Here is an 18,810-nt window from a genome sequence, read left to right on the forward strand (position 1 = left end):
CCAAAACTTTGTCTCTGCACTTTCCAAAAATGTTGACCCCAAACTCCATCTTCTTGAAGTCTTTCTATATGCACCATGAGATGCTAGTTTGCAAACAGTGCTCAGAGTTCCTTAATTGCTTTTAACCCCCTATTCTGCCCAACTGGACCAGTTTCTGAATAAGACCTAATTATTTCCCTCCATATGACTCCAAAATGCTGAGTTATCTTTTTCAGGACACTGGCTTCCATTTTTTTTTCATTTTCCCAGGTGCTCTCTGGTTACCCTGGTTTCCACACATATGTTTTAAAATCTGTTCTGGCAACATGTAAACTTTTGTATAGATCTGAGGGTCCATGCAAATGGAATGTGACCCCATATTGGAGTTTAGATGATTGCCAAAACTTGATATGTTAAACAATTACTCAGTTTATTTTGTCTGATGCATCAGAACAAATAGGTTCTGAGCATATACATGTCCTATATATCTCCTTACAAAATGAAATCAGACATAGTCTACTTCAGAGAGTATATTCTGAACCTCCATTATGTTAGTAGGGTATTATTTCTTTATTTATTTTTAATTTATTTATTTATGTTCATTGGCGTTTTGCCATGGGTGTCAGGTTCCCTGGAACTGGAATTACAGACAGTTGTGAGCTGCCATGTGGGTGCTGGGTATTGAACCCAGGTCCTCTGGAAGACCATTCAGGGCTCTTAACCACTGAACCATCTCTCCATCCCCAAGTAATTGCTTCTTGAGCATGTATGTGCTTGTTTGTTAGACTCTGATCTCCTTGAAATGAGGCACAGTTCCTCATATGTGACCAAGTTCCTAGCACCCTATGTATTTTCTAGATTTTTTAATAAATATGAGTTGAACGGACAACAGAGTACATGAATGTAAGGGTTTCTGTATCAACATTATCTCCAGGGAAGTGTTGCTGGTCTTTGTTACTAAATGTTACATTATTTCAAATATTTTCTGAGCTTTATTTCTAGCTTTAGATCATCAAATCATCATGAAATAAAAGACACTACCATGACAGTTGATGTTCTGCAAAAGAGCCAGAATCTTTATACTTTAAAGTATAAAGGCATCCCCACGGTACATCTCAGGATGAGGATTCCTTTGCATTTGGGGAGTGTGGAGACTGCCTTTCATGCTACATCTTCTCTAGAGCACAGAGACCTGAGGTCCCAAAGTGACAACATTGGGACTTTTCTGGAACCAAGCTCTAGGATAACTTCTGCTTGAGCATTTCCCTTGAGCTGGTTTGCTTAAGAAGGTTACGTTGGGAAAAGGACTCCATCCATCATTTTCTGCTCTCCTATGAGGTGATTGTGGTGGCCTTGCTATCTAGCTCCACATAGGTATGGCTTAGGGGCGGCTCACTGCTGATTTGGAGGGATCTGTAGGAGATAACAGGTTCAGCATGACTTCCCTAGGACTTCCCCCACTTATAGGCCTATCAGTTCTCAAAGGCTGCTTATTTCCAGTTTCACGCTTGGGTGTTGAGTGTATTTTTCTTTGCCAGCTGCCTAGGCCCTTCCACAGTTGCAGTCCCCAAATGACACACAGGACACTATATTAATTATGATAATGTTGATCGTTTGCTTGTTTCTTACTGGATAGCTCTGACTTAAGCATTTAACCCATAATTGTTACTCTAAGTAATTCTCTTACTGGAGAAAGGGGTCTGGACCTCTTACTCCTCTGGCATCTAAATGGTGTCTTCCTGTGTCTCTCTTTCCCAGAATCCTCCTTCACTCCTAGTCCCACCTATCTTGCTTCCCTATTGGACAACAGTGCTTTATTCAAACCAATCAGACACATTTTTGCAGAATGACATCTCCCAACCCTTGGGTCTGCACTGAGAAGTAGGAAGAGCAAAGACTGGTTCAACTGATTTTTGGACCACCCTTCCATCACTTCTGGGATGTATCTTATGCCTGGTGCTGAGCATCTGTTACTCCACTTGCTTGTTATCTACAGAGTTTGGACTGTGGAAGAGAGAAAACCTTTCACGTTCTTATGTAGCATCCTTGGTCCTAAAGGATGCAAGAATAAGATTTGGACTGGATAGGAAGAGAGTAATGCAATTTGTTTCCTATCCTGTTGGTTAAAATGAAAATCCAATCACAATGAGAGGAGGTTCTTCCTTTACAAAAAGTTTAATTTGTGTTTTTGATGAGTTATACTCATACAGTTGAAGGGCACACAATGGTGTTATATACATACGGTGGATAAGTGAGTCACACTAATTTGCATATTTACTGCCTTAAACAATTACCATTTTTCTTTTTAAGAAAGCTCTTGGGAAAGTTTCAGCATTCTGGATTTGAGAGTTCAGGGAGAATGTAGTCCTATTTGGAAAAGGCAGAAATATGTATGCTTTTCCCAAATCTGGGATTGAGGAGCAAAGATTTCTTTGAATGTGAGTTGGCAGTTTTGTTAAAAGAAGGTACAGAGTTGCATTTAGATAAACATCAACTTGGGTGACATTTCTGAATGTACATACATAAAGTCTTCAAAACTTGAATGTAGCACTTTCCACCTTTTATGGGAATGAGATCTGTAGGGATTTGGACCAGTCACTACAGGCAAGGCGCAACAGTCAAAGACACAATTTTTCCTTATTTTCATGAAGAGAAAATGTGGTATCACATCCCAAATGATTCATTTATGCACATTTTTAAGTGAGAATCTGATTTACTTTATCATATTACTTATGGCAGTAAGATCTGCTCTTCACACAAAGCTAACACAATCTCTAATGAGGTCTTGCTATGGGAGGATGTCTCAAGATTCTGCCCTTAGGAGAGTTTTTAAGTAATCCATATGGTTTTACAGCTTATACACCAGGAAATGTAATAGCAATGTCCTCTCTATTTTCTGAATTAATAGTCCAGACATTCCTAAGTAGCCTATCAGAGGACTCTACTACTCTTTGTAGCTAGATTTCCAGTGTCCAGATATGTGCAAATGTTGTGAGTTCAGGGCCCAAGCAATCGTGATCCCTGGTAAATCTCATCTCTAGGGCAGAACTCAGGGTTTCCAAATATTGTCTGGTTGGTAAATGTGATGGAGACAAAAAGTTCTGTGCAAGTGTTTGTTTGTCATTTGTCATTTTGTGTCCTGAAATTTCAAGCTCTCTGAGATGAAGAAAAAAGCATGGGCAGCGATACATTCCCAGTGCTGACTGATTGAGCAGGAGATGCTTACTAATTTCCTACTAATCTGCGTCTTAGGAGAGTACAATTGACCTTCAGCTAGCACGAGTGAGTGGCATCATTAAAATAGTTTTTATATTCAGGAACTAAGGCTAGGGATATTTAAACACAAAGTTCCACTCTTTTGCCTGTGTGCTCTACATGTTGTCCAATGCCTCAACCTTGCTGTTCAGCCCGTATTAGTGGGTCATGGCTTGGGGAATGAGGATATCAGTCTTGATTTTCTTTCGTTGAGATGTGCACAGCTGGTTAGCTGTGGCTGAGCCTTCAGGTACAACCACAATTCCAGGTGACAGGGTAGATGTCTCAGAACAGAAAATAACGCTCAAAGAGCGAGCCTTTAGCATCTGTGACCTGCTCCAACCCCTTGTTCAATTACTCCAGCAATCATACTTATGGACAAAGGTCTTCTTACATTGACCCTCTCCTGTCTGAGAAGCTCGCTTCGACTGAGGATTGTGTCACTCAGTTGCGGAAATGTGATTTCATTTGAGTTGTTATAATCTGGGCCATTTTTGATGAATCAAGGCAGCTGTGAAACTTCTGCTGGTTGATTGAAATAACGTGGTGCGCCCTTTTACACGTGACCAGTTTGAAGCGACCTAATGGGAAGTACAATTGTCAAGGGAAATTTCAGCCCTAAAATAGTGTGTCTATGGCAATGCATTCGAGAGCTATGCAAACCCTGCCCCGACTTCATGGCAGGTTAGGGGAGAATAAACGCAAGGGTAGGGCAAGACCTAGTGAGGGGAAGGGACCCAGACTCACTTATGAGTGGGAGAGAGAGGAGTTCACATACAACGGTTTGTTTATGGGGACAGAGGCAGGTGTGAACCCAAGCAACTCTAGCACTGAAAGCACTGGGCCAGGATGCCCCGCTGCTGAGGCTGGAGACGTGACTGCTTGTCACATGCACAAAATGATCTTGTGTCCACAGCTGGAAAGTTTCAACTAAGGCAGTGGATGAAGAACATATACAAGGACAAAAATTACTCAGCTCTCACCCCCTCAAGTATAAAAAGCATCCATTTTTTTTTCAGAAATAGCAATGCTATGAAAATGCAGCTTCGGTCAATGTGTCAGTTTGCACATGTTTATACATGCATGTGTTTTCCTAATAGAAATTTGGGAGGGGGGAATTTAAAGGTTATCATAACTTTAGTCTCCTTCAAGAAGATAAATGACTCATTTGGTATCCTCTGTCTACTAGAATGATTTGCTCAGATACAATTACACAATATACTGATCAAACGGTATTATTTTATTCTTTATTTTTATGTGTGTGTGTGTGTGTGTGTGTGTGTGTGTGTGTACATGTGTGTGTGACATGTATGGGATTGCCCATGGAAGCCTGACCCTCTGGAGCTGGAGTTAGCTTGAAAGAGGGCAAAATGGAGGTGAGATGAACTCACCTGCTAGGTTCAAAGCTGTAGCATTCTCAGTACATACACACTTCCCCTCAGACTTGTCTGTCATCAGTCCGGCTTCTCTGACTTCCTATTGCTATCCTCAGTGTTTGCTCCTGAGCTGAACTCTTCAAGAATTTTCCTGTAGCTAAGTAATCCCCAAATATATACTTCTGGGTGGAAACCGTCACACACAACACATGTGAAACCTTACTGGACGTTAGAACCTAAACGAATACCATAAGACAATGATTCTCACTCTGTGGGTCATATTTACATTATTATTCAGAACAGTAGCAAAATTACAGTTATGGAGTAGCAATGGAATAATTTTATGGCTGGGGGTCACCCCAATATGAGGAACTGTGTTAAAAGGTTAACCACTTCTTTAAGGTATTAAAAGTGACATCACAGTCATGGGGTAAGAGAGAGTGTTGAATCTAATACGTCACAACCTGGAATTCACAAGAGGAGCCTGGGGGAACCTTCATAAGTGGGGGAACTTTTAGAAAGCCCCACCAGTCCCATATGTGTACTTTCCTGAGACAAGTCACTGAAGTCTCACAACAAGGCAAAGTCAACTCAAAATAAGCATGTGTTGAAAAACCACCACCAGGCTGACAATGCCAACAAAAATATCTAGCATCTTTGCTTGGCTGGGATTAGATTGTCCCAGGGTGATGAGACTTTTTTGGTGTTGCAGAGCAGTTTTAATGATAAGAGATGGCAAATGGGACACACCACTGAAGAACTGGAGAAAAGGTCATTAGCCACCAGCACAATTTTGTTTGGAAAGAAAAAAAAATCCCATAAATACAAATTTCATTGTGCTAAAACAGTAAAAGTTGATCCTTATGACTTAAGTTTGGGAACAACTGGATGTATCTTAATGAAGAAATTTTACAATGGACAGGATTACCCCAGGCATCGGAAAAATGAGGCCCAAATTTAGGTCTAAATTTCTTGCCCAAAATTAGAAAATTTAGGAAGTGAAAAATACAGGTTTTGATGTTTTTCCTCAGGGACATTTCCATATGTTTGAAACATGACATTCTGTCCAGGCCTAGTGGTACAGGCCTATAACCCAATCTATAAGGAGGCTCAAGCAAGAAGATCACTACTTCAAGACTAGTCTGGATTACAGAGTGACTTTAACATTAACTGTGTCCTGTCACAAAATAAGAGAAAGGAACGGGGAGCTGAGGATGTAACTCTGTGGTTGAGTATTTGCCTAGCATGTTGCAGGCTCTGGTTTCCATTACTGTTATTATATAACAAGAACAACCAGACAAACCCCACCATATGATCACTCATGGATTTCTGTTTCTAGTCCACAGTTTGTGACTTACAAATACTAAGTCACTCTTGATGAAAGAAGAGTCAAGTTGGCTTGCTTTTCGAAAGCTCCCATCAGTAACGTCTGTAAAGTAACCACAGGCTATATGTGGTTCATTTGCCAACTCAAATAAAAGTTTCTAGATATGTAATTCTGTTTGCTTACATCTACCCCAGAATTTCAGGGAAAGGAAGGGTAATTAGTCAAAGTTAATGGACCCAGTTGTCTATTTAACCCACCAAATACTCTACGAAATTCTTCAAACCAATTAGCCTTTCTGAAAAGAGTAGAAACTCAGATCCTCTAGTGAATCCCTGGCTGAGCTCAAGGCAATCTGAGGTTATGTCACCAGGAAAAGCCGTGTTACTGAGTATAGATTTAACTGCAGGGAATTTCCTAAACTCTCCCATGTTATCAGCATCAACTCAATAGATGTCTCATCCATGGGACATCAACACCCAACCTAACATTAAAATCATTAAAGACCGATTGCCTACAGAGAAAAATTGGCCTCTGATTTTCTGTGTAACGAGATTAAAGATGAACAGCTTGTTGGTAAATAGAGTCAGTAGACCCCGGGGAAAGCATCTTCCATTTTAATGACAGTGTCAAACTTTTTGAGTGTTTGCAGTGGAAATGATTTGAGGTTAATTTCTGTGTATGGAAAGAGAATCCCATGCTTAGGTTTGGGGCAGTGGAAAGTCATACTAAGAGGGTAGATTTGCTTTTTCCCTTCTTGTTGCCATGCTTTCTCATTCCTGGCTTACTTACTCCTGTAGGTCTCAGATTACACATCACTTCCTTGGAAGATCTTACCGGATTCCCTCAGATCAATCTCCCCTTCTTTATCGCAATATCCTATGATCATAGCAATGTTCACACTATGCCTGGCTATCCCCTAAGCATCAGGCCTTAACCAAAAGTTCCTGACCATTCAGGAAGCCCTCTCCATTTCTCTGTTTTCACACTAGCCTCATCCAGCCAATGGAGTTACTCAACAAGTAGTTGGTGAATGCATGGACATGTTGGGCATCTGGGGTCTCAGAATCACAAATGCTTTTCCTATGTGTAAGTTAAAGTGGTGATTGCATAAGGCTGCTGTGAGATTTCACTGTCCTAGTGATCTGTGGATATTTACCTATAGCCATTTTTGGGGGGACGGTGGGTATGCTCTCACTATGTAGCCCTGAGTGTCCTGGAACTTGCTCTGTAGACCAGGCTGGCTTCCAACTCAGAGATCTTCTTGTGTATGCCTCCTGAGTGCTGGGATTAAGGGCATGTGCCACCACTGCCTATCTACCTCTATTCTAAACAGAGAAGCCATTCTCTTCCTGTCTGCTGGATGGATTACAAAACTCCCATTTCTACTTAGAGTCACCATGATGTACACATTGTCTTCAAGTTAACAATGTCAGTCTCTTGAGTGGAAGTGACTAATGTATGATTTTGGAAGTGCGATAGTGGGATTTTGTTGCTGTTTTTTCTTTTCACTAAGTAAGCCTTTTAAAAGGCCTGACGAGTAATAGTAACATATGGATTCTCAGGCCATCCTGCATGTAAAATGGATGGGTGGGATAAAGGTGACCATTCTACATTAATTGGAGACTGATCCCAGGCTCCAAATAGGAGCCTTGTAGCAGGAAAAAATGAAAGACCCAAAGACAAATATTGGGGTTCAAGCTTCAAGCTGAAGATCAGAGAAGCAAAGCAGCCAAGCTAGATCTTACCTCTACCCAGCTGAAATGGAGATCCTGTCCCTTCAAATCCTCAGAAGGAAAAAGCTCTCAATTCCTGTCTCTTCTTCCTTTTATTACTTTCTCTGCCAAGCTAATTCCTGTCTCCACCTCCCTAGTGCTGGGATTAAAGGTGTGTAATTACAGGTGCTGGCATCACCATTGTATGAGCTGTTTCTTTTAGAACTAGATCAATTTTGTGTAGTGTGTCGGTGAACTCAGAGAGAGCCATCTGCCTTTGTCTCCTGAGTCCTGAGATTAAAGGTGTGTACCACCACTGCCTGGCTTCTACGGCTAACCAGTATGGTTACTTTGCTATTTTGATCTCCAGTAGCTTTAAGAAATCATAAACAATATATAACCACAGAGCCTTGCTCCTAAAAGCACAGCTCCATGCTTCCTAGCACTTTACTTGCCATAAAATCCAATTAAAGTTATTCATATTCTTCACAAAGGAAATTTAGCAGCAATGTACAAGCTTCACCCTTGTCATCCTATAAATCCTAAGCTTAATATACATTTGGTCTAAGTCCAGCGCCTTCCAACCATTAGCCAGAAGGCAGTCTAAGGATTCTGTTGAACGTCTAAATCATATCACACCACTGCCCTGCTTGAACCCCCAGATCACCCCCCTGGGAGTAAAACACAGACTGCATGAGCTTGAGAGAGTAACCTATCCTCTGTTCTGTGTTCTCCTGAAGTCTATCTCTTCCACGCCCACCATGCTGTAACCACAAAGGCGTTCTGTAACACACTAAAGTGTTTCTTTCCTCAGAGACTCTGTGCTGTTTCTTCTGTAAAATACTTCTATCCTGGCAATTTGTATTGAGGGTCCTTGTAGCACTCAGATGGAATCTTTGGGAAGGTCTTTGAACCCCCCCAAGGGTATATTTACTCCCTGCTGGTCACATAACCTTATTTCTTAAATGCCACTTACAGTTTTTGGTAAATTTCTGCACCCCGCAGTCTCCTGGAAGAAAAGGACCAGGCCTTGTAAATCTAAGTCATGGTAATCACAGGAGCTCAAGCCTAGACAGAGATCTTAGAGACTGTACCACAAGAGCAAAATATAATATTTAATATAAAATGAAAATATTATTTCAAGTTCAGCTTTGTGTTTTTTCCTGAGATTCCAATAACCTTGCCTTCAAATTTGTGCATATTCTATAAAAATATTCAATATCTTCCTTTTGGTCTACTGACTTCTGCTTTTGCAATCTTAAGTTCTGGCAGTCTGCCTTGTCTTCTGGTTTTCTTACTTTCCTACACTTAGAAATCCAGGGCATGGCAGGTTCCCCTGGTGACTGAGCCAATGCCCAGGAAGACCAGGCATTAAGACTTGGGTAGAACACTCACACATATCTGCATTCAGGCTTGCAGAGCCATGGTCCTCAGGATGCTTAAGACTAACATGTATGTCAGCACCAAGCCAGGCTCATGTAATCAATTGTAACAAATGTGGATGGACAGATAGGAGCAGAAAACATGCCCACCACCAAAAAGAAGCATACAGGGACTGGGAAACTCACCAGAGGGGTCGCTCTTAGAGATTTCACTTGTCCCTCTAAGGCACTGATGGATGACTGGAACTACAAGAGGGGAGGGAGGAGGGCGAGAATTGGAGTTCTGAGAAGCCTTGCTTCCTCTCTAATCAACTGTGACACCAGACGTCTGATTTCCTCTGCTCACCAGCTATGTAGCTTGCCAATAATGTTCCTTAGCCCACTTCCAATGGGAGGTTTTGACTTCCCGTGCTTTTGGAACAGTTGGCTACCTTTGATTCGTTGATGGTTGCTCATCTGGAAATGCCGAGGTTTCTTAGTTTCCATGACATCATGTCCCCAGCTGGCTCTTATTCTTGCTTACCTTTGTAGAGTATTCCCCAAGGGCTGCTTTTCTCATTTCCATACATCTTAACTATACACAGTTACAATTTCATTCGTCCACCGAACAAATTAATCATATCATGTGACTTTCATCAGATATTATCTTACTTTTTGTACCAAATAACAGTGAGAAAAACAGATATAATTCCCGTTTCTCTGAAGCATACAAAACACTGACTGACTTTATCTCTAGAACTTTTTTTCATTAATTCTTTCCTTCTTTCTCTTTTTCCCCTATAGTTGGCATTACAATAGATGCTCAATTAATCACTATTGAATGGGTATGTGAGGATTTAGCTACACCAACATCTGCTGTATACACAAACCCAGAATATGACATAGCCGTATAATGTCATTAAAAATATTCCTAAGCGCGCACTGTGAATCAATAGAAGCCAAAACATCTGGTCAATTTGGCTGGAAAATTCCCAGCAAAGCATAAGCATGGTTTATCTATATTATGCAAACACTAGATTGTCTGGGCTTCGTGGAACTGATTGGGTATTTTGGCACAGTGTAGGCTCAGCCAGACCAGTCTTGATCTCTTCCAGGGACACATTAAGTCTCTGAATTGAGCATATTGCTCACTATTTCTAGCATTAAGCATAAGTATAAACTCTGAATGGTTGTGATAATTTTAATCAGCTCAACCATTTCCAAGACGTTTTTAGTGACGCACATTGATTCACAGAGGTCAGCACACATTTCCTGGCTAGTTAGTAGTAAGACGTCAACATAAATCGAAATTATTCACACGGAAGATGGTACAGATAGGATTTTAAGCAAAACTCAGACATTGAGCAAAATCTATAACGCAAATGCATTGCCCACTTTGACGTCTTCTGTAGTGACCATGTGATGTCATCACAATGAGGGAATTAGCAAAGGGACATTTTAATTTCTCATAAAAATTTTACCAGGTCAACCAGCCTTGAAATGAAACCACACATCTCCATTTCTCCCTTCTCGGTTCTCAGTTATTAGAAGCGAAGGCAGGAGAAAGTGAGATCAGCACAATAAGGAATCGCTGCAATCCCCCACAACTAGCTTCAATGAAGTTTTCCGAAAGGAATGATAAAATCAAACCAACCAGGAAAGAGGATTTAATATGAAATGACTGAGGCATGTCAAGGTAAGGATGCAGATACCACCTTCTATATAAAAATGGGCATCTGGACTCCAGCTCATAATAGGCAGAGGAAACAGAAGGGGCACTTCAGTTGGCCATGCATGCATTCACAAAGTATGTATGCCATCCTTATATTTATAGAAGATCGTAACATGCATGCCAATTTAGGGATAGAAAGAAGTAGACACTATAAACTTGATGACCTGTGTGGGCACAATACCATTTTGTGTATAAATTAAATACTCACAAGAGGTAGTAAAGGCCTAAGGGCAAACATTGCAAAGCATGCTGGGTCAGTTCAGTCTGCAGCTTTTCTTGGGACAGTCTGGCGCATACACTGTTTCATAGCCCTTCCCAGAAACTGGAAGGGAATTGAGGTTAACCTAGTATCTGAGTGCCCAACCCTTCTTCAAATGCAAAAGCAAACAAAACCCAACCCCCAAATGAAGACTTCCAGCATTTAACCTGTCCCACTTTAAATGGCTTTCGACAGATACATGTCTCCAATCTAAGAGCTAATGAGAAATATTCAGATCTGTGGGTATAAAAGATAAATCACCATTGGACATGGTGGTGCATGACTTCCATCCCAACAGCACTCAAAAGGTAGAGACAGGCAGATCTCTGTGAGTTTGAGGCCGGCCTGGTCTACATAGCAAGTTCCAGGCCAGTTAACGCTCCATAGTAATATTCTGTTACAGAACAAAAGAAAGTAATGACAAAAAACCACCCTTTAATATCTTCATAAAATCCGAATACAATCCTGTTGGTTGGTCTACATATTCCATAATACTCTCAGCTTCTGTTTGGCTTTGGGACATGTCAGAAACTGAAAAATCCTGGACATACGGTTTTCCCATTTGTTTCTTTTAAAAGCTGGTAGAGTTAGACCATTTAACATAACTTTGACAACACATGCTTTGGATGGATGGATAAAGGGAAAACGTTTCTCAGGGCCAGTACTTTGCTGATGTTCTGAGTGCGAGCTCCGACATGGACTTGCTCTCTCCAGCTGGGTTCTGAGCCTGGTTAAATCTCATCTCTGCAGCGCCTGTCAGAGCTGGGATAAATGTGATACTGCTATCTGAATAAATGATTCTAAAAAGTAGTCTTGATAAGTAGTGATTTGCTCCTTGTGTACTGGTTTTGCAGCCGTTTTCTTCATAGAAGAAGCAAATCCCATGCTATGGAAAACTAGAACCACATGAGTGGTTTGGAAACTGCCTGTTTCTCTAGAGCACCCCCTCCCCACACACAAACACCACCCTTCCATTTCCCCATCAAGGCGGCCTTCCTCAGCTTGAATCTCAGAGGAAGACTCAGGACTACAGGCTAAAGGGGTCATTCCCATATATATACTTAACCATTTATAATGACATGGGCCTTTCCCGATATGAGCATTTTTTAAAAATAGATACAATTCTGCCTCACAGGACATTTCATTTTTATCATCCAAAAAGCAAAAGGGTGTCAGGAACGTGATGTTTCTGCCCTTTTCTGAAACGGCGCACATAGGTTAATTGTGTCCCGAGGAAAACTGTTTGATCATTTTCAATTATGGTACCCAGTAGAGAAAAGGTTAAAGATGAGATGCTTTCCTCCGAGGCTATTGGTTGGAGACGCACTCAGGCATGCACTTGTTGCTAACTGGGAGAAGGAAGAAAGGACTTACGTTCTGTTTGCCCACGATGTTGTCAAAGGGCAGTTCTGGGCTCCAGGATCCTTCGGTGAATGTCGTCCCGCTATTTCTCCTGTCCGAGGAGCTCACCGACTCCTTGACTATGTCTTCAGGCAAGGACAGCAAAGTCTCCTCAGGCTGCTTGATCAAATAGGTCTCTATGTTATGCTTCCTCAAGAACTCGTTCCTCTCTTTCCCGTGGCCCTCTTCCACATTGTAGTCACCGTTGAGGCAATCCAGCGTGGCTTTGGAAATGTGAATTCTCCTGTGTGTACAGAGAAGGGTTCATTGTAATTCCTCATGCTGCCCAGTTAGAGATGCACATAGGACATGGGTACAGCACACTCTTGAGGACAAATTCATCCCCCTCGGAAGTGTAGGGAAAAACAGATGAAACAGGAAGTCCTTCATCTAAGGGCACCGCAGCCCCACACAAACGGCTCTGACAGTGGTCCCAGTGAGCAGCCTCTTTTGACTGTTACTGTCAACACCCTTTATGAGCCAGGGGTTTCTTTCAATAGCATTGACTGCCCTGGAGAAACAAATGGCGAGGACGCTCTTGAACTCCAATTAGAGCAGAATCATCTTAGACCATGGCTCCCTCACTGTCTCAGAGCTTGCCCCAACTTGTCACTTTTATATATCGGTACCTCGGTCTCAACTCTTTTACAGGTGCAGATTTTTTGGGGGGGGTTCAGAGACAGGGTTTCTCTGTATTATTTTGGAGGCTGTCCTGGCACTTGCTCTGTAGCTCAGGCTGGCCTCGAACTCACAGAGATCCGCCTGCCTCTGCCTCCCGAGTGTGATGATTAAAGGTGTGCACCCCTACCACCCGGTTAAGGTTCAGATTCGTATGTCCACAGGGATACATAGGTCAGCCTTTTTAGAAAATTACTGGAAGATGTGGTTTCCCCTCTAATATGTATCCAAGGGAGCAGAGAGCAACATGGGACACTCCAGCTGGCAGCAGTCAGGGCTCACTCACAAACTCAATGTAGCTCACAATCCAAGTTTCCTTTTTCTTTTTCTTCAAATGAAATAATGTGTGACTTGATTAGGTTCAAACTTGATTTGTGGAAGCCTCAGGCTGTAATCCCGTATCAGGAAGGAAGATATTAGCTCTTCTCACAACTGTCTAGCTCAGATACTTGCTGGGTTGTAGCGTGCCACGTGAAGAGTAGCAAAAGAATTATGATGGTGGACTTGGTTTCTTGATTGCTGGGTTTCAACTCTAACTCTTCCACTTTCTAGCTAGAAGACTTTGTGGAAAATTACCTAACTTTTCTGAGTCTACTTGTCACCCACAAGCATGGCAAAGGTAATAGACCTGCCTCACAATGTTACTGTGAAAATACAAGAGCTGATTTGTGTAAAGTAGTCAAAACACTGTACAGAGCACTGTGGCAACAAGAGCACATACTTTAAGTTATTTGGAATAGTCTTAAAATGCTACTGTGATCTCACCGTGGTCTATCCCATGCCTTCTGAAGGCTCAAGGAGACAGTTTGACTTCTAAATGAAACTCTGTCACTGATTCTGCCATTCAAATCATATTGTCAGACACGCCTTCCCTATTGGCCCCCATGCTGTCTTCAGCTATTCAAATCATTGTCGTTTCCCTCAATTCAGCATGCGATTGCATGCTTGCTAAACATGACCTACTTCCGGATTTAACTTAACAGTTTGCTAAGCAAACTCTGCTCCATTGAGTAAATGAATGGGTAAAGAAGATGCCTAATTCTCTGCTTGGGTTTTGTGATTCCAGAAGTAATACATTGAAATAAACCATGAAGAGTTCTTTCAATTTAAATTTAGGGGCATTTTAAAGAATGCATTGTACTTCCAGTATGTCCTCTACTGCCTTCTCTGACCATTTAACCCATCTGTCAAATTCCTGCTTTCTGGGAAGAACAGCTCACTGCAGAAACAAACAAAACCACAGATGATGCATTTCTACCCATTTAGGGCACACTCTCCAAGTTTATCGATTTAGTTCCAGTCCGAGATAATCAAGCAAATGTGTGAAAGCAGCCTGGTTTCTCTCAAGACACCTGCTGGATAAATCCAAAATGTTTCTGTGGTATTTTACCTGGAAGCATGGGAACTCATATTCCACAAATCAGGAGCCCCGAGCTGCTCAGTAAGATAGAGTTAAGGTTTAAACACCAGAAGACACTGCCTTCTCCTCTTAGGAAAAAATGAGCATCCTAGGAGGACTTTGTAAAGTCTGAAGGCTGATTTCCCTTTTAAAATAAGCATAATAAATACCAGCTTCTCTTGGCATTTCATCTTCAAGCTGCATCCTCTCAGTCTGCTCTGTGCTCATACTTGCCTATGTTAAGTGAGTGTCATGTTTTTAGTAGATAAAGGGATCTTAGCCTCCGTTTAATGCCAATTCTTCTATCAAAGTTCCAATCAGTAGGCACCGGGATGCTTTTTGATAGATACTAGGGTTCTGAGAGTTCGTCTTGGAAGTCTTTGCTGTTAACGTGGGCTTTGAAGTGAGGCATTTTCAGAGACAATGGTCCAGTGACTAGGTTTTCCTCTAAGGACTTGAATTTGTGCTCAAGGAATAGTCCCATGTGCTGCCTGTCTGCTAAACCTGACATTTTCTTGTAATATAATAATTATCCTCATGTGCTGACTGTCAGCTGAACCTGATGTTTTCTTGTAATATAACCGTAATAGTTAATGGTAGTGCATATAATCTAACCATCTTGTGGTATTCTCCTTACCTAAATACAATCCTTGCAGCCAAAGACTTGTCTGTCTCCATGGATTTATTCATATGACTTGATTCCTCCCACAGCCCTAGGGAACAAACATTTTCCCTCACCCCCTTTTCTCTCTTCCCTCCTACCTCCTTTGCCTCTTCCTTTTTTTCTTTCATTCTCAATGTGCCCTGTCTTTTTGTTTTTCTTTCTCCTCCTGTGGCCCTGAGACAATGAATGTACACTACCCTATCATGCTAGCATGTTAGGTGGAGACAGGATATCCTTTGTCAGGACCTCTCTCAGGTCTTGTGACTGAATAACTACTATGACCACAGTCATAATTAGTGCCTCTTGAACATGGAAGAAGGATTCTATATATGTTGTTCCACTTGACCAATAGCTCAAGAACAGCAGTCTTTGTATAATATGGACACCAGCTGTATCCCGGCTACCAAGACACTTGTTAGAAAGGCATGTTGCTTAGATCCCAGACCAGACACACAGATTTGGAAATCCTGAGGGTGAAACCCAGAGATCTGTGTACTACTTTCATTCTGCTTTTCAGTACACTACTGTATCCGGAGGTTCAGGACCAACCAGTCTTGCCAACCAGAGTTGGAATGCAGATGAGTTTTCAAAGAAAGTAATGAAGTTTTGGAATGGACCCCACTGTCATGTATATGTGGTGGTCAATAGGTTTTAATCTTGGCTGCCAAATAGAATTGATTTTAAAACTTATTTTTTAAAATATTTATTTATTTATTTTTGAGACAGGGGTTCTCTGTATTATTTTGGAGCTTGTCCTGGAACTCGCTCTGTAGACCAGGCTGGCCTCAAACTCACAGAGATCTGCCTGCCTCTGCCTCCTGCATGCTGGGATTAAAGGCATGTGCCACCAGCGCCCGGCTCATGAGTGTTTTATAATGCTGCGGTTACAATATGTAGCCAAGTCAAAGGACCAAGGCTTTTTATGACAGAGACATAAGTGCCTCATCAGCATCATTATTTTTGTCATCTTTAGATATTTCCTTAGAGTTTTCAGGTCAGTACTATATGTTGCTTTAATAGCTGACCTCTTCCTGAACAACTCCTAGATATCTATCTTTGAATGCTGTATACAGAAAACCTGGTATCACAAAGTTAGACAATGAAAAAGTTAGGCAAAAAAGGGCTTTGCTTTGCTTACCCAGGGATTCCTCCAGATTCGAGTTTGTTTGCAATGTCCACATCCCAAGACCAGACGTCAAACTGCCATTTCCTCAGGCCCAACACACCGCATAGCACAGAGCCTGAATGGATTCCAATTCGCATGTCAACATCATGCTTCGTTCTGGATCTCACATATCTGTTGACAGATGGAGGAAAGGACTAATTAGGCCAGGATGACCATCAGTGGGGCTGAGGTGGCAGCATCAAACCTGTGTGTTCCATCAATTTATCTCTTGTGTGATAGGGGAAGTCCTTCTGTACATTAAGCACTGTTGGCCAATAGGGAAGCCATATCCAAAAGCAGAAGTGGGGGATCCAAGACTCTGCATGAGGCTTGATTGAAGGATGGTGTTCACAGAGGCCCAATGAGAAGAAAACCATGAAGCTTTTACTGGGAATAGAACTTGCACCAAAGTGCAGTGCAAACAATCTACCTCAAGTTTATTCACAGTTGGGTACTAAACCTGTTGGTGTTGTTTCCAGAAACAAAGATTAAACATAAGTTTGGGGAGTAGGTTAATAAGGAGCCTTCAAGAGTATGGCTCAAATCTTAGGGTTTTCAGACAAAAGCAGAATCCTTCCAGTTATCAGAGTTTCATGGAAGAATTAGCATTTGAATACTCAAGTGTAACATGCATTCTTCCTGCCAGCCTGGTCCCTGTGCCACGTCAGTCCAAGATGAACACGCATGACATTATATTAGTTATGAAGCTGTTGGCCGTTTGCTATGGTTTCTAATCAGCTAGCTCTGACGTAATTATTAACCCATAATTACTAATATATATTTTTATAAGGACTTATCTTTCCGAGGACGCCATCCTGACATGTCCTGTCCTCCCACAATCACATTGCAAGTCTCTGCTCCTGACTACATTTCCCAGAATCCTCCTTGACTCCTAGTCCCACGATCTTCTCATTGGGTCTCTGTGCCATGACAGCCAAGGGTATGTGTCTATGAGATTTGTCTGCGTATGTAAGGTACAGATGTAGCTCTGATGGCCATTAAAGCTGGGTATAAAAAATTAAATTGGAACCTGACTTTGTCCTTAAGTTATAACAGATTATAGGGGGTCTGGATGATGATGGCTTGGCTTTGACAGTTTTGTTTTGCTTTTGACTTTATGGCAACGCACATTTCTTTTTTGTTCATTATTTATTAGAGACCCCACTTTGAGTTCTGAGTTTCAGTATTTATTTCTGGGTCAGGGATGTGTACCAGCACAATCCCTTCAGTGTTAGGCACAGGCAGTGAGAAGCAGCCCCCACTCAATCATGGGATTCCAAACAATCAACAGCTAATCCTCAATGGTGTAAAACAACTGTGGTGTCTGGCAAGTGAGGGAATTGAAATGCATTTTCAATTTATTATAGTTTCAGGGTTTCTTGAGATGCAACTCAATTCTGGCCCGAGGGGTATTTGTACAAAACCTTGAAAATGTTATATTCAAATTATCTGCTCTCCCTGAAACTGGGAGAACAAAATATTTTGAATTGTAAACATATTTAAAAGTGTTGTTCATTTAGTGTTGCTTGTATGTGTTGAGAGCTGAGTTCTTACAATTGGTTAGCCTATCAGAAGGGTTTTATCTCTGGTGAGACAGCTTTTCTCTCTTCCACAAGTATTAGTTGCCTGTTGGCCTTCATTGAAATCGATACATCTACAACACAAGTTGTATATATACAAGGCTAGGGAATATTGCCTAACAGGGGCTATGGGATATCTGTAGTGAAATAGAGTTTCTTAACCGTGATCCTGAATACGGCCAGTGAATGGCTCCTTCCCATTTTCCACTGTCCCATAACAAATATGAATTGTTAGTGAAAACAAAATCTGCTACTCAAACCACAGAGCTGTTGGGAGATATTTGTTATTGTTCTGTCTGGAGAAAAATCTACCATAGCCAGACTTCCAGTGTTGAAAGTGTGAATTTATTAAGTATGTAGCAAGCATAATTAAAAGAAGAAATGGCAAGTAGCAGTCAGATAATATCATCATGTAAGGTGCTTGCAACACCCAGGGAAATCCCTTTAAGGTAGTCAGTTGAGAACACTGGGCAGAGCAGAAAGAATTCCCTGCAGTTAAGGCTTTTGGGTAAAAAACAAAAAATGAAAAAAAACAAATAACAAACAGCACATAGGCAGTAAAATGTCATCAAATTGGGTGCTTACACCATCTAGCAAAAATGACTGGGGGATTCCTGTTGAAATTGCCAAGCTCCAGTTCCTGAGTGAGGATTTCTGAGCAAGGCCAAGCATTCTCTCCACATCTGAGCTTCCTGCGTCTTGTTCCCACAGCAGATACACCTTTCAGGTTTCCTGCCCTTAAGGTGGAAACCTTTTTTGAATATCATCAGCTGTTGGTGGTTCCCCCTCTTCCCTGTTTCAGAGTCAGCATCCCAGCCTGCTCCTGGATAAGGGATCTCAGAGAACATTTGTGGTAAACATGCTTAGGTCTGAACCAACAGGTTCTGCCTCTTGTTCTCGGAGTAAGATCTCAGCATGTGCA

General features: G+C 41.6%; 1 protein-coding gene across 4 annotated transcripts in view; it reads right to left on the reverse strand.

Moving 5' to 3' along the window:
• Adcy8 (adenylate cyclase 8) overlaps positions 1 to 18,810 on the reverse strand; it is a 203,587-nt gene that overhangs the window by 75,163 nt on the left and 109,614 nt on the right. For all 4 annotated transcript variants that reach the window (XM_013119532.3, XM_013119531.3, XM_005078687.4 and 1 more), the window contains exons 6-7: positions 16,282 to 16,440; positions 12,376 to 12,646 (exon numbers count right to left, since the gene is read on the reverse strand). In XM_013119532.3, the coding sequence (XP_012974986.1) occupies positions 12,376 to 12,646; positions 16,282 to 16,440 (430 nt within the window). The remainder of the gene's footprint in view (positions 1 to 12,375; positions 12,647 to 16,281; positions 16,441 to 18,810) is intronic.

This window comes from Mesocricetus auratus, unplaced genomic scaffold, assembly GCF_017639785.1.
Source record: "Mesocricetus auratus isolate SY011 unplaced genomic scaffold, BCM_Maur_2.0 Super-Scaffold_100023, whole genome shotgun sequence".
Lineage (NCBI taxonomy): Eukaryota > Metazoa > Chordata > Mammalia > Rodentia > Cricetidae > Mesocricetus > Mesocricetus auratus.